Source organism: Sceloporus occidentalis, unplaced genomic scaffold (assembly GCF_023333645.1).
Source record: "Sceloporus occidentalis isolate IW3139 unplaced genomic scaffold, rSceOcc1.0.p SCAF_21, whole genome shotgun sequence".
Taxonomy (NCBI): Eukaryota; Metazoa; Chordata; class Lepidosauria; order Squamata; family Phrynosomatidae; genus Sceloporus; species Sceloporus occidentalis.
This window is the reverse complement of record NW_028317001.1, coordinates 4,389,079-4,412,050: the sequence shown is the minus strand read 5'-3', so window position 1 is coordinate 4,412,050 and position 22,972 is coordinate 4,389,079. Positions and strand designations below refer to the sequence as shown.

The 22,972-nt window shown below is 45.2% G+C and overlaps 1 protein-coding gene across 4 annotated transcripts in view; it reads right to left on the bottom strand.

Annotated features, from left to right (window-relative positions):
* Positions 1–22,972, bottom strand: part of LOC149301464 (BCAS3 microtubule associated cell migration factor) — a 375,467-nt gene that overhangs the window by 254,484 nt on the left and 98,011 nt on the right. For all 4 annotated transcript variants that reach the window (XM_089484409.1, XM_089484407.1, XM_089484408.1 and 1 more), the window contains 2 exons: positions 17,219–17,352; positions 497–761 (listed from right to left, as the gene is read on the bottom strand). In XM_089484409.1, coding sequence (XP_089340535.1) covers positions 497–761; positions 17,219–17,352 — 399 coding nt within the window. The remainder of the gene's footprint in view (positions 1–496; positions 762–17,218; positions 17,353–22,972) is intronic.

Below are 22,972 nucleotides of genomic sequence, written 5' to 3'. Positions count from 1 at the left end.
AGAGGCTTGTAGATTTTGACTAGCCATTTTAGGCTAAAAATGATTTTTGGCATGGGGCTGTCTGAGGACATTGGGAGGGAGTAGGGGACTCAGGCCAACTGTATGCAAACTGCAAGTCACACAGGTACAATGCAAAGGAAAATCAGTATGCAAAGGACTCACGTAGCATCCTTGAGACTAACTGAAAATAAAGACGTTGGTAGCATGAGATTTCATAGACTTCAGCCTACTTCCTCAGATGCATTTGGAAATATGTGCGCTTCCCAAAGTATTTAGAAATACATCTGAGGAAGTAGACTGAAGCCTACAAAAGCTCACGCTGCCAACTTCTTTCTTTCAGTTAGTCTTAAAGGTGCAACAAGGTCCCCCTGGCAAGCCAGACAGCTCCCACCTCTACTGTGAATGCTGCCCAGCTTTGGGGTGGCCCATCATACCAAAAAGTGTTGCAGTGGCCAATCCTTTTCAGCTATAGATGACCTTTTAAAGACGTTCTTACCATGCAGAGGTGAACCAGACGGACTGCTGGACAGTCCAGGGACAGGACTACAACGGCCGCCTTGCTTGGTTGTCAGTTCCTGCTCTATCTCCTCCAGCCCCGCGCTCTTCTGGAAGCGGCTCATGCGGTTCACAACCCGGGGCGACATGTGCGTACGGACGCAGGGCTGCCCTCCATAGGGGTTGATGGGGAAGACGTGGGACGTCCCTCGGAGGGTGCTGACCACCACCCAGCGGCAGTCATGGCTGAAGGAGATGTCTTGTACCTGTGGCAGAGGATGAGGGAAGGGAGAAGGCAAACAGTTAAGAACTTTCAATGAGCATTGAGAAATTGGCTCCAAAGAAGGAATCAAAACATGGAGGACAGTTCATTTGATCTGTCAATCAACTCCTCCAGCTCCCATTTTGACAGACTGCCTAAACCTAATATTTTACCATGTCTTATGGGATTATGGGAACTGTCAGAGAGCTCTGGTGCCGCAACAAACTACAAGTCCCAGAAGTCCACAACACTGAGGCACGGCAGTTAAAAGGGTGCCAACCAAAATTATTTACACAGTGCGGATGCAGCCATAGTCTGCCTAGGGATTGTAAAGTCTGGGAGCAGCCACTAAGTATGTCCAGTGTAGTGTAATGTGTTGTGTGTTGGACTATGACTTTGGAGACCAGGGTTCGAATCACTGATTGGCCATGCAAACCCACTGGGTGACTTTGGGCCTCAGAGGATGTGCATGGCACACCCTCTCTGAAGAAAACTGCGAAGAGAACTCAATGATAAGGTCGCGTTAGGGTCTCCATAAATTGAAAATGACTTGAAGATACACAACAACAACATAATGGGACTTGAGCATCCATTGATTTTGGTACCCACAGGGGTCCTGGAACCAAATCCCAGTGGATACCAAGGGCTTAGAATTCAACTTCCTAAGAACAGAACATAGTACAGGTGCCAGTCCTCATGGAAGATATGGAAGACATATGTGGAGGCAATCCTTGCTCATAATCAATCTCATAAGCCAGAGGAGGATGGCAAGGGTTGAAGGAAAGCAGAGCTTCAGTGCTCCGGACGCATGCAAAATAGAAGAGATAATTTATTAATACAAAGCAGCAGGCGCAGAAGTGGGTCAAAAGCGACGGCTCAAACTCTGGGGTCGAAAGTTTGATCTTCCCGTTAAATACAAAGCCAAGAATTTTGCTGGGAATTTTAATACTGCATCAAGCAGCTCGGCATCTTGAGAACTACTCCAAATATTTCCCGGCGCAAGCAAGGGCACCGCTCAATAAAGCAAAGTTGCGACTCGGGAAGAAGGGGAAAAAAAGATTGCCACAAAAAACCACAGGAGCCTGGTGTAATTTTTTAATTGGATTTGGCCTCTCGCGCTGGTTTTTACGGCAGGCAAGATGCGTATTAGCCGCTTGCTCGTTTTTCATTCTGGGAAAACATGAGAAACGAGAGGTAAATAATCGTCGGCAAAAAGGATCGATTCGTGCCAAGGTTTTGGATGTGGTCGGCTTTTAAATTTTTAAGAGGAGGCCTTAAGGAGGTAGAACTCTGAACTTTTCTTCTCAATGCAAGAACATAAAAATTGCAATTTATGGAGAACCAAGTGCTTGGGAAGGCTAGTCCTCGCCAAGGATCTAGTCTGTGAAACCGTAACTTGCTCTCCAGTGGCAGAGAACATGTCTTGAATGCAGAAAGTCTCAGGTTGAATCCCTGGAGGGAGGTTTTGGTTGGCAAAGCCTGCTGTTTGAAACACGGAAAGTCAATGGACGTCTATGTGGACAATACTGAGATGGATCAATGGGCTGAAACTGCATGAAGGGAGCTTCCTTACTGCTGTTTGACTAGAGAAAACCCAACCTAGAAGCAAGCAACAAGGACAGCCTTCACCACGTCGCCAGCCGTCCTGGTTTTTCCATAGAGGGTCATTTAGGAGAAGAGCGCTTCCAACTTCCCTGACAGAGGCAAAACCAGGACACTTCTCTTTAGAAGAAGTGAGGCCAAGACGGTTTGGCCAAGCCAAAGAAGTGAGTCGGGATGACAGGCTCTGAAGCCCTGCCACACCACCAAAGAAATTATGAAAGATTCAATAATTGCAGACATTGCTCCTAAAACTCTCGGGGCACACTTTAAACGTATAGCCTGTAAATGAGAAACATATTGCACTTGGCAACGGCGCATGGCCTTGCATGAAGGAAGCCTGAGGATGGAGGCCAAATTTAAGCCATCTTGAGCGCTGATTTTTGCAAGAAGGACCAATCTTACCGATAGACATCCTGAAAGGTAGTAGATGGCAGGCTCAAAGGCAGTGGAACCATACCAAGGAACCAGCTAGGCCAAGACAAAATGGGCACCCTCCTCTACAAATGGGCGCTCTGGTTTCACAAGAATCTTTATTACTCATCTGCAGTAAAGGTGGAGAACCTGGTGGTTTCCCACAGACTGGACTCAACTCTAGCAAGCATGAAGGTCAGAAATTATGGGAGGTATAGTCCCACTCCAGATGGAGCTTCTCAGGCTCTTCACTCCTGATTCACATCATAGCTCTATGTACGGATGCTTGGAAGTGAATCCTGTTTTGTTTCAACGGTGCTTTTCACCTTGCTAAGTGTAGGGATGCCCATTTAGGATCATCCCAGGCCCTGGGCCAAAACCTGAGACCTAGGGAACGCCCTGATGGTGTCATTAAATGTTGTGCATTAAGTGCCTAACACAATGCATGTTCAAATAGAAACGTAAAATGTGTACCTGTTTGGAAGTTAAGAGAGAAATCCTTAACCAATGGAACTGTTCTCAATACAACTTGAAATGAGGGGATTATTCTTTCTCACTTAGAGACAAAGAATCAAAGCATTTAGTTCATTCCACTTAGAATCATAGACCTGTTACAGACTGCCAAAATAAAGCTGCTTCGGGTCTCTTTGGAGGTATGCTGTTTAAATGATGCATGCACCCTAAGAATCTGGAAGCTGCACCAAAGTTGCACTCCAGTGCTTAGGAATGGAGTGTGGCTTTCGCACGACTTCCGGACTCTTAGGGCCCATGCATCATTTAAACAGCATACCTCCAAAGAGACTCGAAGCAGCTTTATTTTGGCAGTCTGTAACAGGCCATAGAGTTGGAAGAGACTGCAAGGGCCATCCAGTCCAACCCTTGCTTCTAGGCAGAAGATGGATGCAGAGCAGAGTGGAGGATAAATCCTGGCACCACCACAAATGGGAGGGAAAGGAGGAGGCTAACTTAATGCACAGACTACCAGGAAAGTCTCTGGAAGCCTTGCCAGCTGTACCAAGCTGCTGCTCTAGAGGCTGCTGCCCTGGAGATTTGCAGACAGCCCTTTCCTCTTGCCTGGAGATGATCCCCCCAAAACTGGGGAATTTGGACCTGCATCTCCAGCCTGGAGATGATTCATGAAAACTGGAGACTCGAGCGTGGAGATCTGGCAACTCTGGCTAAACGTGTTTGGGATGACAATGTTAATGTTGCTTTCCTTCACATGGCCCACTAACAATTTTTGGCATGGCATGCCACTTGGGAATGACAGCATCAAAGGCTCTAACAGAGAAGGCAAGACGGATGTTGCCAACCATGGCTGAGACTGTAATGGGTGAGAACCATCACTGGTCAGATTCAGCAGAATGGGGCTCCTTGAACAGTTGAATGCTAGGTTGGTTTTTCCGCAGAAACATTCCCATCAAAGCCAAGAGTCCCTCGCTTATATAATGACCTCTTATGTGGGTCTCAAAGCTAAAGCAAGGAAGGCTTTAGCTCTTTGACAATGTCTGAGGTGGAAATCACATTCCTCTTCTTTCAAAACAGACAAAACCACTTCAAGTAGCATGGACTCAAGTGATTTCCCCAAAGAAAAGTCCTAAGGAGCAACCAGTGAATGAAAATATTTCTAGATAAACTCATCCTAAGTGAATGGGGTTTGAACGCGGCAAACAAAAACACCCAGGACGAAAGGAAGGATTAGCTTTCATTATATTATGAAAAGGCATACGGCTTAAAATGAAACTCGGCACAGCTTTCGACAAGGTTGGCTTTCACAATACCGTGGGCACTCAATGTTGGAAGAGGCCAACCATCAAATCTTGACAAAGTATTCCAGAAATGTACTTCAAAATATTCCAGACAAAAGCGGCGAGGATCTGCTGACCTGTAAGTACCCATATCTAAAGCCTTTAAAATAAAAAGAGATTTTTTAAACATGGGACCTGCGGCAAGATTTTGCCTGGAAGACAAAGACAAGCACTCACCAAAATATGTCAACAGATGGGATGCTAACAGCTCACATCCCATCCCATCGTTCCACCCAAAAACAGCCACAACTGCCGTTCTTAAAGAGTATCTTCCACAAAACCCGATAGTTTTAACACCTATTGGTGACTCAAGACAATTTTGTCATGCAAGAGAATCAAAACTGTCAGATTTGGGGCAAGGAGGTCAATATTCAGGGCAGAGTTGGGGCACTTCTTAGTCCTCCAGATGTTTAGACCCAAGCCTCTGCATGCCTTCCTACTAGACATGGTGGAAGGAGATGTTTTAAGCTGGAGGCCAAAACATCTGGAAGACCAAAGCTTCCCACACCTGATCTAGGAAAAGGAGAACAAGAGCATTATCCATCCATCCATCCATCCATCCGTCCACTTCCTTGGTTATGTTACAGCAAAACTAAAAGACAGAACAGCAAATACATCTAGTGTTGAAAGCATATACAGATCCCCACCATTTACTGTCAGGAGAAGGAAAATCTTGAGTATCCAAGTGTAGGTGACTATAAAGGAATAGCCACTGGAGCAAACAAGATAGCTCTACTTGGAGCAGGATGAATAGGACTGTTGACATAAATCCTCACTACTTTCCTTTTCATTTCTTTGTTGCTGTGCGCTTTCAAGTTGTTTCCAACTCACAGCAAAACCTACTGAGTTTTCTTGGCAAGATCTGTTCAGGTGAGGTGTGCCATTGCCTTCCCCTGAGGCTGAGTGTATGGCTTGCCCAAGAGGATTGTATGAATATACAACGACCAAATAGTTGGCCCAGCCCAGGCCATCAAGGTCCATTGGAAATCACACACCATACACATTGAAAGCCACATGGTTTTCCGTCCGCCTCTGCAGGGTCAGGGCACAGTCAAAACCTGAGGCATAGGATTTAATCCCGTCTCCTGCTCTATATACAGAAGACAACTGGATTAACAGCTGAGTCTTTACACAATGTTAGTGGGAGAGCATCCTCCACTCCAAATGGAGGCAGGAAGGCTAGCGGAGAGAGCGCAAAGGGATCTTGTAGCACCTTTGAGACTAACTGAAAGAAAGAAGTTGGTAGCATGAGCTTTCGTAGACTTGCGCCTACTTCTCAGATGCACAAGGAAGTAGGCTCAAGTCTACAAAAGTTCATGCTACCAACACCTTCCTTTCAGCGAGTCTCAAAGGTGCCACAAGATCCCTTTGCGTTCTGATTTTCCAGACTAACACGGCTATGTCTTTGAGTTCTACCACCGTAAAGAGCGCATGATAGTAGATCATGGGGGAAAGAGTTTTCATCTTCAACACCTTTCCTCCTGCTGCCTTAGCAACTTCACCTTAGGCCATAACGTAATAGTTGGCCCGGCCCAGGCACATTAAATGGGTGGGAGGAATGTACAATGAGGACCTACACCTTTAACAAACTCGGAGCAGCAAGGAGTATGATGGAACAACTTGACGAACATGAAAAGAACGCCAAAGAGTTAAAGTGGTGTCCGTAACAAGTATAATCTCAGCAGACCCAGGCTTTTGGAGGAAGACAAGCCCTTGGGTACCACGGAGAGAAGCTTGTGGTGCTGAGTGCGCATGTTGTTTGGGATGCTCACATGTCACCCGCCACACCGAGGGTGTACATCATACCCGCGTTCTTGGCTGCTCATGTCACGAACAAGCGGCGCAGGATCCCATTAGTGGCTTTTTCAAGTTTATGCTAAAGCTTTCCAATTTATGACCATCCTGTGGGCTAATGTACCAAGCGTTCCACTTATTTATAACATCGCTCTGCATTTGTTGTTAATTGTGAGGTTATGTTTGGAGAGTAAAGATCCATCAGGGCTCTTTATGTCCCCACATATTTACATTAATACTCCCCGTCTTTTTTTCCCCCTTCCCCGGGGTGGGAGGCTTTCAGATACAACACAGAGCTGAGATTCCTGGGAGCGATGCAGCTTCCCAACCGGACTGAATGGAACCGAATTAACCATTATATGAAATATAATGGGCGGGGGGGGGGGGGTGAAACAACTGGGACTCCCATTGGGCAAATAAGCAGATCTAGAGGTAACAAGAAAATAGATTTGCACAAGTGGTAAGATACAAGCACAATTCAGAGAAGTTACTTTTTGATTCCCAGAATCCCAAGTCAGCATGCCAGGAACGTATCTGCAGTTGATCATTTTTCCAAGGTCCACTTTTCATTGTATAGGCAGGAGTCCTGTTATTTGCTGGACTTTGAGAGCATGTCATCTCTTCAGCCAAGCAGGAGGATCTTTAAGGATTGTTGTCTTTCTTGTTGTTGCTGTTAGTTGCCATCAAGTCAACTTTGGCCTGCGAATGAGAAACCACTAAGACAGTGATGGCAAACCTATGGCACGCATGCCAGAGGTGGCACTCAGAGCCCTCTCTGTGGGCACATGTGCCATTGCCCCAGCACAAAGTTTGCCAGAGTTTGTTACTAGAAGGCCAGAAGGACATGGCACTTTGCAATAAATAAGTGGGTTTTGGGTTGCAGGTTGGGCACTCGGCCTCTAAAAGGTTCACCATTAAGATCTCCACGTATCAACTGCCCTGCTTAGGCCTTGCAAACTCAAGGCAGTTGTGGCTTCCTTGAATGGATCGATCCACCTGTAATATAATTTTTTTCTATGCCTTACACTCTACCCAACATCATCATCTTTTCAAATCCTGTCTCATGATATGTCCAAAGTCTCGGTTTAGTCATCTTGGCTTCTAGTGAGAGCTCAGGGTTGATTTCTCTTAAGATGCTTTGATTTGTCTTTTTAGCATCTGCACAAGTCTCCTCCAGCCCAACATTTCAGATGTGTTGATTCTCATCCAGTCAGCTTTCTTCACTGTCCAGCTTTCACAACCATGTGCAGATATCAGAAATACTACGGCCTGGATGATTCTGAATTTGGTATTTAAGGATATGTCTTTACACTTGAGGATCTTATCTAGTTCCTTCACGGCTGCCTTTCCAAGTCTTCGTCTTCTTTGGACCTCTTGACAGGAGTCTCCACTTGGATTAATGTCCAAGGAAGTCTTTCAGTATCTTCATCACCCACTTATGTAAATCATCTCCGATTATTATTTTTGTCACCTTAATTTTCAACTGCAACCCTTATTTTTGCATTTTCCCGCCCTACGTTTCTCCTGTAGTTCTTCCAAGGCTTGTCTCATCCATCGGTCTTTGAGAACAATTTTGGGAAGAAAGCAGAATTTTACAAAATTGTACTGTTTTTCCAATTGTAAGTTGCCTCTAGTTCCAATTTTGGGAGAAAAGTGGGATAGAAATGGTTGCTGTTATAATAATAATAATAATAATAATAATAATAATTCCCCTATCCTAATACGAATAGAATCATAGAATAGTAGAGTTGGAAGAGACTGCAAGGGCCATCCAGTCCAACCCCCTGCCATGCAGGAAATCCAAATCAAAGCATCCCCGACCGATGGCCATCCAGCCTCCGTTTGAAGACCTCCAAGGAGGGTCTTCAAACTCTGAGGGAGTTTATTCCACTGTCGGACAGCCCTTACTCTCAGGAAGTCCTTCCTAATGTCGAGGTGGAATCTCTTTTCCTGTAGATTGCATCCACTGCTCTGGGTCCTAATCTCTGGAGCAGCAGAAAACAAGCTTGCTCCCTCCTCAATATGACATCCCTTCAAATATTTAAACAGGGCTATCATATCACCTCTTAACCTTCTCTTCTCCAGGCTAAACATCCCCAGCTCCCTGAATCAATCCCTGGATGTTCTACATACGGCTTTAGAGGAACTCTAGTTTGCATGCGCAAGGAAAGCGCTTCTTCGGCGCCGAGCAGCCACCTCTGACAAGACCAATTTGGTATTTCTTTTGGAAGCCTCCCTTGAAGCTCAGCCACCATTCAGCATCTGGTAGCAGTTGAGGCGAAGGAACTTTCCCAGAGCCAAACCAATATATACTGACCCCAAAAAAAAGGTGTTTGCAAAGAAGTGTCGAAGGTGGTGCTCTTGGCTGTAAACCTTTTGCAAGGATTCGATTAATCCAACCGTTGCTGCTCTCCAACTCCTGTTGGTGTTTAACAGCCCGGGTTGCGCTGCTGCTCACGTACAGAGTGTCCCACTAGTCTGAGCACTCTTCGGTCACTGGGTTTACGAAGGATCCTGGGCATGCTTCAAGATGGAAGGCTTCCCACGTCTCAGGCCAAGTAACACTTACTCAGGCCAGTTGGTTGGCTTCCTTGCAGTTTCTTTTCTAGTTAGAATATTGTAGGAATCGTGCTGAACGTTCTCCAGTTCTGATCTCCAGGTAGGAAACGCTTTTCCAGCACAGAAGTATGCTTAGCCTACAACCTTCGAAGCTGTTTCTGCTCACTGTTTCCACTTCCGTGGATGTTTCAGCCCCATTTTCTTTCCTCCCAGTCTACAGCTATGGGTTTACTATTTTCCCAACCAAGTATAGGCTTTCCAAGCCAAACAAGGGATTCAACGGTGATCTCAATTATGTCACAACGATATGAAACTAATCTAACTCAGTTGCATTGAAGTCACTGTAGGAAAAGGGGGCTTTGGTGCCTGTACCTGCTCTTCCTTCCTTTCCTTTCTCTGTACTTTCTCCTTTTGCTTGTTGTGTCTTTTCGATTCTAAGCTCAAGGGTGCGGCTTCAGCCATGCTCAATCCTTGCTCGGCTCTTCAAGAAACAATGGCATTTTAAGACTGATGCATAGCAAGACAGGTCGAGTCTCTCTCATTCGAATTACTCCAAAATCCAAAACAGGTGGCTGGAGACAGTGGCAACTTTGCTTTCTGATGGCTCGGTGCACACGAACGTTGTTTTATACACTAAACATTTATGTCTAAAATTACCTTCAGGTATATATGTATAAAGTATATACGAAACAGCAATGGATTTTATGTTCAGACTTGGGTCCGATCTTCAAGATATCTCAATATTACACATGGGAACACATGGTCAAGTTACCTGTAGCATCTTGTTTAACAAATCAAACATCTCCTTGATCAGCTACTCTTTCCATAGTCTTTTCCCTTTTGCAACTCTGATCACTCTCTCAGTAATAGTCATCCTAGTTAGGGAAGGCAGCAGGGGTTGGATAGTTGTGGCTCTCCAGGAAGGTGGAACAGCGCCTCCCAGCAGCCCAAACGTAAGAGCCAGTATTAAGGGATGATGAGAGCTAAATCCCAACATCATCTGGAGAGACCTCCACCAATTTGACTCTTTTCTTCATTCTCCCATGATATACGTTTTTTAAAAAATCACCATTTCCCTAATTTTGCTAAGTATTTTTGCATCAAAACTGATACCAACTTGCCAGGGCTGAAATGGAAATACGGGTCCTACATTCAGGAGCAAACCCAAGGAGCGCGAACAGCACAAAGCATGGAATTTCATCCCCCGCTCAGATTTGTTAATCGCTCCGGGGACATCAGCTTCCGATAACAGAGCGACCAAAGGGTCAGTTTACTTAGAGAGAGCCTACACAAACCCAGGCAGGGCTCAGAATCTGGGGCGGCAAAACTCCTAACCCAAACGCACCTGTGAGATTTCATCCGATGGCACAGACTCGAAGCACACGGCTTCTAAAGGACATGTTCAATTTGACTGGAATAAAACTGGAACGTATCAGAAGTGCTGCACTTTACACAAGAGGAATGGAAGAAACTGCTTCACACCGAGTTCATCTAATTCAGTATGGTCAATACTGACTGGCACCCGTGCCCAGGATTTGAAGCGTAACTCTTTCTTTCCTCTACCTGGAATAAAGAGGACCTTCTGCATGCTATCTGTGTACAAGATCGGGGCAAGGGACCAGCAAAAAGGTTACTGCCCTGAAAAACGTACAGTCTAAACAACTAGACTCTACTGTCCCTAGCCTTTGAGATTTCCAATAATGTCAAGCTTTAGCTGTTTCACAGGTAGCTGTTTAGCAAAGGCTTCTCAAAATGGGAACCTAGTTATCTCTCTCCTAGGCTAACAAAAGGCCCAGGATTCAGCAGCCATAGAACCTGCTCCTGGACCAAAGAAGTAGTTTTCATACAAGAACGGTCCATTTTAAACAAAAGTTATATGGAAAGTTATATGTCCGCCTTCATTACAGTATTCTTCATCAGACTGGAGGAGGTGGGAATGGTGGTCTTCATGGCACGATATTCTGGAGTCCCTTTCAAATGTAAATCCACAGGGTTCATGATGATGAAAAGAGTCCTTCCTTTTTCAGTAGCACATACGATATTGTGCTCAATGTGTTTGCTTAGCAAGGGATGCTATTTGTTGACAAGTCAACCTGGGCCCGGTATCTGAAACACTTGGTGCAGAAGTTCAGTTCGCCACCGCAAGAGGTATTTTGGGGTGTCGGCGCTTCCAATTTGAAATCCAGAAGATGCGCGTGCATCAAACTACCAGGAATATGGCTCAGATTTCCCTAGGCTTTTTCCACATTACCGAAGAGGGCAGTGCTTCTGCGCACCCAGACAGCTCTGCTTATTATAGCATCACCTTTTCCGTTAAAGATCAGTGAAAAGATACCCTCGGCAATCACAGACCTATCGAGTTCCACAACACAGAGTACATTTAGAAACTGTCGTTTAAAGTTTTATTCCCATGTCAATTACAAGAAAGGGGATACCAAAGGGAAGAAGAGATGGTCTAAGGGCTGCAGGATAAGGCCAGGGGAGATTGAAATGTTGGTCATGCAGATGCTCGTGGTGCGGGAACTGCCAAGCCATATATTACCAGCACCACCCAAGGCATTAGGGTTGGTGCAAGCGATTGGGAGTGTTTGGTCTGTTGCTTAGAATAAAATTACTGTATTAGCAGGTCAATTGGTAGCTGAAATCCAGCCTCACAGACTTCCCATAAGGCTCCCCAGGAAAGTTCTTCTTGGCCCTTTACAGTGCACCTGAAAAGGCCAGCACAAGGTTCCATAGCCAGAGTTTTGCATTGACATCTACCACAGCAAGTTTATTGCTGACTTCTGTTGAACGAGATAAGACTTACAGAGGTCCTCTGGAACCTGGAACTGGAGAAGATGGAGTAGACATAGGTTGGAGAATTGCCTCCTACAGTTGCGCTCTGGTATCTTTTTCGTCCCCATCGTCAAAGTTGGGAGGAAGTCAGGAGTGGATGTGGACTGTTCCATTTGATTGTTCTTATAGGGATAATCCATACTTGAAGATGAGCCCAGCACATCCCTTCAAAAGCTGAGGTTGCATGGCCAAGACGTCTAGAGTACCTTGGCAGCATAAGGCCAAACCAATAAGCTCTAACTTGGGTGCCAGTAAGAAGAGCAGAGTTCTTCTTGACTTCATGTGGAGATGCAAGAGTGGGAATCAGCCATAGTGCTCTTAGTACGGGTTTTCCTTTCCCAGCTTGGCTAAAATGGTTAAGCAAATATGTCTACCACTTGCCTTAAATTCTCGCCCAGCATGGAGGACAGGCGAGGCTTTGATCCTGGATACTCCATCCTTCTTGCCTGTGCTTCAGCACATACATGGGAAACATAAGATTTTTAAAAAGAAGCTTTCCAATGTCTCTTGATGTGCACGTCAGGGAGGGCAAGCATGAGTATCCAATGTGCCCAGAAAGCTAGGCACAGCTAGTGGCACAGATAAGTAATCCTCGTCTTGTTTCATTGCATGATAGGAGGGACTGAACTTCTGGTATTAAATGGAAAGCTGCCATTAGTTGGTTTGGAAGGCCTTGGCATAACGTCTGGTCTTCCCCTGCCTCTACGGTAAAAGAATTATCTGCATGGGCAACAGAAGCATCAACAAATTCAACTTCATGCTGGAATTTCCAATAAGGACTGAGCTGGAATTCGTCCCTCATTGGCTCCCATGTGCAGAGTACAAGACACCTCCTCTGATCCAGCCCACAGAGTTCAATTTTAAAATGCAAAAGGCAATGAACCACCATAGGACACGAGGCTTCACCTTAAACATACTTTTTGGAATAGTCTGCGTTAAAGAAAACAATGCTTTATACCACCTGGAAAAGCAGCGCCAGCCTTTTCAGCGGCACACGGCGGCACGATTACATTGTCCTCTCTGTTTAACTAGGCTCAGGCGATCCGGCTTGTGACAACAGCCAGAGAGTCAGAATAAGCAAGGAGTCGGACGGCCAAAAAGATTACACGGGTTTTCTGGCCACCAGCCCGCCTTGCTATCGCTGCATTTATTTGCTCGGGGTTGAGATAACGTGGCTTGCGGGCCTTTTGGTATGTGTGTTTACGCTCAGAGATCAAAGAGACAAGTGTGGTCGGGCCAAGAACCAAACCTTTTATCTGTTTACAGAGGAAGACGGCGCACCTCCAGAACATGGTGTGCCTCGGTTACCTAATGATAACAATGCTCGAGTGTGTCTTAAGCATCTGAGGCCCTTCATGTACATGGGGAGGCCAATGCTAAAATACATCATTTGATGATCAATGCGTGCCTGGACTAACATTTCTTTGCTGCAAATCTCCAAGGAAGAGGGGAGGTAGTTGTCCTGGAGCGGTATACTGGAAGTGGGTAGTTAAACCCCAAACACACCGAACAATAACGCATCTTCCTAGGTAGTACAGTGTTCTTCTCAAAGCTGACCTCGCTCAATGCTATGAATTATTGGACCCAACCAGACAGAAAGAGCTGCAAAGTGCTTTCTGTTGGGATGGACAGTTGCCCAAGCAAAAAGGCTTCCCAGTTCAAGGGTGTTCTCATGCATTCTTCATATTTGACCCCATGGCATAACCTCCCTCTGTGCTGCCTTGACCGGGGTTAAATGGGAGTAAACAGAAGATGGAGCAAAAAACATGGTGGATAGAGGCAGGGTTAAAGGTCAGACAAGCGGCCCAGCACTGTTTTGCAGCAGACCTAGAGAGCCTGTAGGTCATCAAAGGGCATTGGCCTTAAATATTGATTTAACTTATTTACCTTACTACAATGTTTTAGAACTGCCCTTCATGGTTTAAGGGAGCTAGGGCAGTGTACCAAGACACTGAAACGCATCAACAGATGCCAAACGTGTCCTCATAATAAAAACAAAGAAGAGCAGCATGTGCAACGAAACAGATAGAATCAGCCAACTAAAATGCCAAAAGGGATGTGAGCGGGTGCCTACACAACTGCAATGTTGGCGCTAGTGAGACATCAATAAGGAGGGCATTCCACAGTTGGGATGCCAAGGCTGTGAACTGGGCTTCCAAGGGAATAGGCAACGAGGGCAGTTCTTTCTATTGCAGAGTGATACAGTTCCTCCTAGTGTAGCAGTTGTAATAGTGACAGCCGCTCTCTGCTCCACCTGCACTTCAAAAGCAGCCCTGTGTACAACACATTGTGTGTGTGTATGTGCCTTCAAGTCACTCGTCGACTTATGGCGACCCATAAATTCCTTAAGCAAGGAATCTTTAGAGGTAGTTTTGCCAGTTCCTTCCTCTGAAATATAGCCTACAGCACTGAGTATTCATTGGTGGTCTCCCATTCAAGTACCAACCAGGATTGATCCTGCATAGCTTCCAAGATCAGATGGTATATATATATGTGTGTGTGTGTGTGTGTGTGTGTGTTGCAAGCAAATACAACAATCCAATGGAGCAGTAAGTCCGGTGAGCTTCAGACTGAGCGCACAGCTTCAGAAATCTGTCGCTCACACTGCAATTTGCACAAGCAATTCACAGGGCTAGGCGCTGTCAAGACACTGTTTTTCTCACTGGCGAAGGAGACGTACTTTTGTTCTCGGCCGAGGCTAAAAACATATACGTGCAATTATATAAGCATCCAAAATGATAGGATACCCTTGGCACTCCCAACTGCCAATTTGGCACCGTTGCCAGACATCTTCAAGATGCAAGCGGAGGGCTGTAAAACCAACACTTGCGCTTCTTGCCAACTAGGGTGCCAACCCGGCTGGTTTTAAAGCGGCTCAGACAAACGCACACATCACACTCCAGACACACACACACAAACAAACATGTATATGTGCTTCCCCTCTAGTTGGCCTCTAGATTCTTACAAAGTTCACTCTCAAGCCTAGTCTCTCAGCCAATTCAAAATTGCATACATTTAAATAAATAAGAGCCAAACCAGAACTACCCACAGCTTTTTGTGAACACCAGCAACTACACGTCCCCTTCCTTAACAATTGGTTAGCAACCCATTTGAATATATCCACCCATTCATTGACATGCCCTCAGTTGCCTTCACTTCCCTTGCCCTCAGTGATAACATCCCATTCACTACAAAATCCCCGATGGACCAAGATTAACTTTGGCACTATTGCAGGAAGGAGGAAAACACCAGCAGTCAGGCAAACCAAGGGCTATGAACAGAAGTGGGAAAGCATTCATATAAATGCCTATGATTTAAATAGGAGAATGTTTAATGGAACATCAAATTTACTTAATCCTAGAAGTATCTGTAGGTTTGGCAAAGGTATAATCAGCATGTATATGACATATCTCTGCCTCTTGTTTATACCAGGTATTTCCAGGGAGGTGGAAACTATTTAATATCTAGAGGCAGTTCGACGTTTGGAAGGGGATGAAGTTTGCATGGAGATGTAGCTTAAGACATGAACTTAATCCAAACAGAATGGGAGTGTTGCGGGCTGGAAGACTAGGAACTGACAAAGGTTCGCAGGCAACAGTCACTGGGGTTGCGCTACCTTTGAAGGTTTGCCATCCAAGGGTTCTTCTGGACTGGCTCTGTCGACAAGGATCACAGATGGCGGGTCCTTTACCAGTAGTTAACTCCAGACTAAACTACCGTAATGATCTCACCGCACAGTGCTGCCTCTGATAATGGTCTGGAAGTTTTAGCTGGCACAAAATTTAGTTGCTAAGCCGTGTGTAGGAGCCAAGAAGTCTGTATATACAACACCAATCCTTCATCAGCTACATGGGGCTAGCCATTTGCTTCCAAGTGCAAGTCAAAGTGTTGATTTTAAGTTTTAAAGCCCTTGGTAGTTTTGGGAACAGGTTAGTTGAAGGACTGAGTACTCTAGACTTCTCCAGCCTGAGATCTGCTGGAGTGATAGCTATGGAATGAGAGGAATTATAGTAGTAAACACTCAAGTGCATCAGTTGGGGAAGGCTGGCTATCCCATGATGAAGCTACCTGAGATAAAAGACCAGCTATAGATATTCTCCACTCTTGGCCATTCAGAAAAACACAGGTTGTAGTTGCAGAGTAACCAGGGACAGTTCTTTTCAGTGGTGGCTCTATAGCTTAAGATTTTCTGCCCCAAAGAACTTCATTTGGCTTCCTTAGATCAGGGATTTACATGGACCCTATAATACCTCTTTGTTTGGCTAAGCTTTGATTGAAAATACCTACAATGCCATCAAAAGGTATACAGTGGGGCCTTTGGTATCCACTGGGTTTTGGTTCCAGGACCCTCTGGGGATAACAAAATCCATGGATGCTCAAGTCCCATTATGTACCACGGCGCTGTAAAATGGTGCCCTTTATATCAAATGGCAAAACCAATTATTGCCCTTTGGAATGATTATTTTATTTTAAGTATTTTTAAGTTGTGGATGGTTGAACCCATGCCCGCAGAACCCGTGGATGCAGAGGGCCAACTTTGTGGATGGTTGAACCCATGCCTGCAGAACCCATGGATGCAGAGGGCCAACTTTGTATGAGGAAGATGCCAGAGAAAGAAGATGCCAACCACAGCTGCTGGCGAAACGTCAGGAATAAACTCTTCTAGAACATGGCCTCATAGCCCGAAAAACCCACAAAAAACTATGGATGTCGGCTGTGAAAGCCTTCAACTTGACATTGTCCTGTAAAACATAAAAACTGAAGACGAAATTGTCAATGCTGCAAACTGTCTGCATAGAAAGCATCTGTCCATAGGCAAAGGGCTACCTTAACAGTGTGGCCCTGCATGTGCCTACTCAAAAAAGGAAATCCCACTGGTTGAAATAGGGTTAACTTCCAGGGAAGAACACAGGATTGCAACCGATGAGGATCGCTCCACTGGTTTCTTTGGGCCATTTTAAAATGTGATAAATGATAAAAGTACTATGCATTACAATGTTCATGTGCCATTCAAGAGCTGCTATTGTAATAATCATTTTAATAAGTAAGAACTCTGAGACAGATTTCCATTCGCTAAAAAGAGCAGTGCCACCAAATATATTCCAGCTAACAGACCACACCGACCCTATTTTCCAGGCTAGCCATGTTGCTCCGACAGTTCACTATCTTGACATTCCAGCCATCACACAATGCGAAAAGCCCAACCAAACTCAACAAATATTTTACACGCGGTTGGCTCCTGCACTTCGAACGAGTGCAGCCGTATTTTTATTATCATGTTAAAACACACGCACACGCACACAATCTGTTAAAAAAACACACAAATCCGTCTTTAAGTGGACTTCCACCGACTCGACTGCAAGACAAGCAATTTTCCAAGGACACCCACGTTGATCCCTTCCCATTGCCAAGTTAGATAAAAAAGCCTTGTGTGGTTTCTTACGCAACTCACTTTGGCTTCCGTCTCCCCGCGGTGTAATGTGTACAAGTGATGGACGGCGCTTTGCGAAGATGACCAGGGGTGGGTGAGGATTTGGAAGACGTGGAAATCGTGGCCCAGAGTATCTGCTGTGACTAGAAGCATGCCTGGAAGAAAAAGAGGAAACAATGGGGATAAGAAGAGGTTAAAAATACACACACACACCAAAGACCAATTGATTTCAATGTTGTCATGACCTCTAGTTTGGACACATCATTTGGGAAGATGTGATCTAGCACTCGGTCAAGACGCGAATAGAGCTTTCATTGCCTTGGAATAAGCATGAAGTTTGGAAAGTTTAGGTTTCCTAGAATGAAACTTTCAGTATGCCTCAGTTCCCTTGATGTCTGGAGTATTCTGGGAGATATATTCCAAAAAACTAGCCCTCCCAACCTCTTTTAAGGAAGAAACTCAGAAGTACATGAGAACTGAGGCATTACATGTGTGTCATTTTTATAATTTTTGAGAATATGCTATTAAAAAGCATATCTCTGGCCTGTTACAGACTGCCAAAATAAAGCTGCTTCGGGTCTCTTTGGAGGTATGCTGTTTAAATGATGCATGCATCCTAAGAATCCAGAAGCTGAACCAAAGCTGGACTCCAGTGCTTAGGAATGGAGTGTGGCTTTGGCGCGCCCTCTAGACTCTTAGGACCCATGCATCATTTAAATAGCATACCTCCAAAGAGACCCGAAGCAGCTTTATTTTGGCAGTCTGTAACAGGCCGTAGCTATCAAAATTGAAATCATAAGCATAGCGGAAACTCCGTAAAGAAAAAGACCTCCTTGAATGCACAGGATTTTGGAAGAAGCCTTCAAGTGGTTCCTCAAAGGTGCAAACTGGTTTTGCTTACTTGTGCACAGTTGCTCCATTTCACACATGCATACTGTACGTTTTCAACCAAAAGGTTGCAGAAACATGTGGCACTGCTTGCTCTTGCGTTTTCTTTTTGTGGCATAGGAACCTAACTCCTTTCTTTCCGTGTTATTTCTGCCTCTGGTCCTAAATTTTCTGTGAATGAAGTCCTGGTCAGAAACACATCGACTTCATTACCTGACTTATACGTGGATTCAACCAACGAGCTGATGGACAATGTAGATTTATCCCAAGACAAAGCCCACTGTGTTTTCAGAGAGCTGTCTCCACAGTAGGATCCCAGTTTAAGACACCAACTAAAGGAATTTGCAACTCGCACACCCAACTTTCCCTTTTAAAAAAGAACGTATTTCAAAATGCACCTTTCCCGAGCCGATGGGGCGCTGGAGAGTACATACTGTACAAAGCTTTTCGACACCCATTTGAGATTCAGGTTTTGCCAGGAATTCTGGACATGCCATCGCAAAAAAGGTGCAAACTGGGAAAGCAGCGTAGATACGGATGATTTATCTGCTAGAGTCAAGCCAGGCCTGCAATCAGTCTTCCTCTCACTGTTTTCCGAGTGTGTTTAGTCTCTCCTCCAAATCCAACATAATTACTGGGCAGCGGGCAAAGCAAGTTGTCGGTGACTTTTGGAAGGCACAAAATTGCTGTTGACTTTGCCCAAGGAAAACCATTCTTAGGTTGTTTGAAACATTTGGCATCCGCAGTGCCTTTTCTCAACAAAGACTGAGCATCGTAATTTTCTCCTTCCCCCCCGTCTCTGGAGAATAAGCTCTTGGGGTGTAAGTACAAGGGAGCCAAGCCCAGAAGTCATGAGACCATTTCTGTGGTCCCAATCTACACTTACACCATTAAAGCTACCTCTCCTTTGGATGCCTTCTGGATTCCAGCAGTTTGCAACAGTGTTGTTTAAATACTGATTTCTTTAAAAAGAAAAACAAGAGTGTGGTGGGATATAGGTGTATTTGTCGCTTAAATGAAAGGTATTAAATGCTCAACCAAAAAAAAAAAAAAGGGGGGGGGAGGATTTTGTGTAACTTATGGCAATGGTTCCTATTTCACACCTCCAACTGTCTTGGTTTGGCAAGGACAGATTAATCCTCTATAATCTCACTTTTTCAGATCCTTTTGAAATGTCCCAGTTCCTCCCTCTCCTTCCGCTTTCCCTCTTTGTCTTCAGCTTACTTCCATTGCTGCAAACTGAGCTCAAAGTGCAAAAGTAGTTTGCACTCTATTAACATAATGGAGGGAGAGTAGAGTAGAGTAGAGGGATCTTGCCCTTTCCAGGAGACTAAGGCAAAAGCAAACTGCTGCAGTTTCTTCTAGCTAGTGTTCTTCCTCTGTAATAACTTTTGCCATTTTTGACCATACTCTAATGTTGCCTGGCCTCCCGGTTTTCATCTGCGAAACATTTCCATAAGTCCTGAGTCGAAAGAAGCTGCTGTGCAAAAGTCTCTGGCTTGCATAATGTATTGTCTTGCAGTCCAAGTTGGAGTTGGAGTTCAAAAAAAGTACCTTCTGATCGTTGTCATGTGTGCCTTCAAGTTGTTTCTGACTTATGCTGGCCCTATCATGCAGTTTTCTTGCCAAATTTGTTCAGAGGAGGCTTGTCATTACCATTCCCTGAGGCTGTGAGAATGTGACTTGCCTAAAGTCACCCAGTGGGTTTCATGGCCAAGCTAAGAATTAAACCATGGTCTGGAGAACCACAGTTCAACACTCAAACCACTACACCACACTGGCCTTCGGATTACAACTCCCAGAACTCCCATCAGCACACCAGTGGTCATGTTCGCTGGAGGATTCTGGGCACTGTGGTCCAAAAAGGACCTTCTCCAAGCTCCCCAATTTTTGCATCGTAGCAAAACGTTCTTCCTCTGAAGTCTGCAGGCATGGAGGACTACTGAGTACCGAATAGTACTACAATCTACAGTACACTGCTGTTGGCTATAGAGAAGCCAGAAAATTCAAGCCATGGGTTGGACTACTTCCAAGAATCCTTTGCAAGGCACAAGGTTTCTACAGTCTAAGAATTGATCTGGGGAAAACCAACCTTGAGCAACGCTGTAGATTACTGCACTAAAGATTCAATTCATACACCTAGCAGAGATGCAAAACAGAGAGAGTGAGAGAATACATTTGTTTGCACAAAGTTCCTTCTGAACTGCCAGGATTTGGTGGATTTGCCAAGCTGGGCTTCTTCTTCTTCTTTTCTGGTGAACCACAGGAAGTTTGTCAGAGAATCACTTTCCATTTGTAAAGGGCTTCACGCTGACTTTGGCAACGCGTTTCAAAACTGCACCCTCGTCCCTCTTGCCATGTTGGAAAACCACCCACCACGCGCACATGTGGGTTCCCGAACGAAGGAAAGGAAAAGAAGAAGAAGAATCACATCCATATGGATACAACCTTGACCCTGACCTAAGCATGATTAAAGGAAACCTCGCCAAAAGACATCCCTTTAAAAAAACGACAACAAAAGCTTCAGCGGGCGGATGGGTGGAAAACTTCACAGCCAGAAGAATTTGCAAACGTCTGCCTGCCTGCCTCCCTCTGAAAATATGTGAGGCGAGCTTATTGTTCGGTTTTTAACATTAACTGCCATGCGATCCAAATCCATATTAACCCATTCTCCGAATTTTCTCTCTTTATAATACTCTATGGACATGATCCCCAAATTTGTATGCTATCTGGTTATGCAGATAAAGTGGGTTACGAAGGTAGGACCTGGCTGACTTCACACTGGCTTCCATTCATTTCAATGGGATGAAGAGGAAGGGATCTCGGGCAAAAGCGATGGTAGTAAATTGGCTCTGGATTATTCCAAATTCTGGACTACGTCTGAGGTCTAGAAAAGGCCTGGAAGTCTATCCCTCACCCCAACCCAAATAATATAGCCATTTGCTTGTCAAGGAGACGGATTTGGTGCCTGACTAAAAGCTGAAGCTGCAAAACCTCTGAGGTCGGCCGTGGCCTATGCGTGGGATGCAGGACATACCCAAACGTGCACTTTTCGAAATACACCCATGGCGATACGCTTTCCTGGAATTAGCAGTGGGCAACCTTCAAACGCACAGCCAGGCCCATTAAATGCACTCACTAAGAAAATACGTAGGCGTCAGATTGGGGCCACCCACATTAAAGGGCTGACGTTCTGTAGGGTCCCTTCCTTCCACAGGGCGATTCAACCAAGGTGGGGTGAAAAGCATGAGGAGATGGGGATGGAAAACGGGCCCACTTCGCCAGTATAAAAGCTCAACCGTGACGCAAGAATGGAAAGGACTCTCCGTTAGGCTGTAAAAAGACATCTCGGCGTTGAATTCTTCTCCTGGCAGTGAACAGCTTTGCAATTAATGTTTAAAATCTGTTCTTTTAGGAGCTGCCTGAGGTTCACTACCTCGGTGGGTACATTTTATTGTGTAGAACAAGTAATTTGAATGTAGACGGTCTCGGAGTCAGTCCCTATTATCTCTAGTTAGGAGATAATGCAAGAGAGCTGCTACCGGACAGGAAAGACTTGTTGCTGTTGTTGTTGTTGTGTGGCTTCAAGTTGTTTCTGACTCATAGGCCTGTTACAGACTGCCAAAATAAAGCTGCTTCGGGTCTCTTTGGAGGTATGCTATTTAAAAGATGCATGGGTCCTAAAAGTCCGGAGGTTGCACCAAAGCCACACTCCATTCCTAAGCACTGGAGTGCAGCTTTGGTGCAGCTTCTGGATTCTTTGGACACATGCGTCATTTAAACAGCATACCTCCAAAGAGACCCAAAGCAGCTTTATTTTGGCAGTCTGTAACAGGCTATAGCAACCCTAAGGTGAACCTCTCATAGGGTTTTGGTGGCAAGATTCTTCAGAGGTGGTTTGCCACTGCCATCCTCTGAGGCTGAGAGAGTATGACCTGCCCAAGTTCACCCAGTGGGTTTACGTGGCGGAACCAAGATCCAAACTCTTGCCTCCAGAGTCCTACTCCATTAGAATTAGAGCTCAATATCTGGAAGACAACAGGTTCCCCTGTCCTGGCATAAAGAATACTGAACTAGATGACCAATGCTAAGATATTTGTCATTACAGCAGAAGAATGGAAGTGGACACAGATTGTGGTTTCTATCGGTGCCCCTACAATATAGAACAACAAGATAGCGATGAGTTATCATCTCCAATCATGTGCATATTGCCCAAGTGTCATTTTTGCGAAACTCGCAAAGCCTCCTTGCCTTGAAGAAGCCAGACGCGCTTGGATATCTGGGATTATAACTCAATCCATATGGCGGCAGAGTCTTGGCTCTGCACACAAATGTTTCTTTCCCCCTACCTCCTTTTTAATAGTTTTAACAGTAATTGTTCGGCTCGCTGGAAGAGTAAAGAGATGGACAGTGATACGACAGCTGCGGGAGGAGAAGGAGTCCACTTTCCAACAGAAAGATGGATGGTATCCGATCTGGACCCTCGCCTGGCTAACAGAGAGGTCTGCTGTGCATCACCATGTTTGCATAAGAGGTTCTTCATCACGTAGGGGCCTACCCTACATTGGCTGCAATCCAACATGGAGGGGTCTGTGCAAAAATGGAACATTTCTTATGTCAGGGTTCCAGATGCTGCCAGGATCAAGCTATATCCAAGTGAGCACCCTCTTTGTCTTTTGCACCAATAGTCCCTATGTAGGGTTTCTAGATCCCCTGAAGCTCTGGAAGGTGCCACAGGACTCTTGGTTGGCTTTGACACAGCAGACTAATATGGCTGCTGTTCTCTGGATAAGGTTCACCTGACCAGGCAACCTCCTAGACTCCATTTCACCCAAGTGGCCTATTAATACCTCTGGTAGATCTTTGCCTTGGAAACAGCCAAACTCT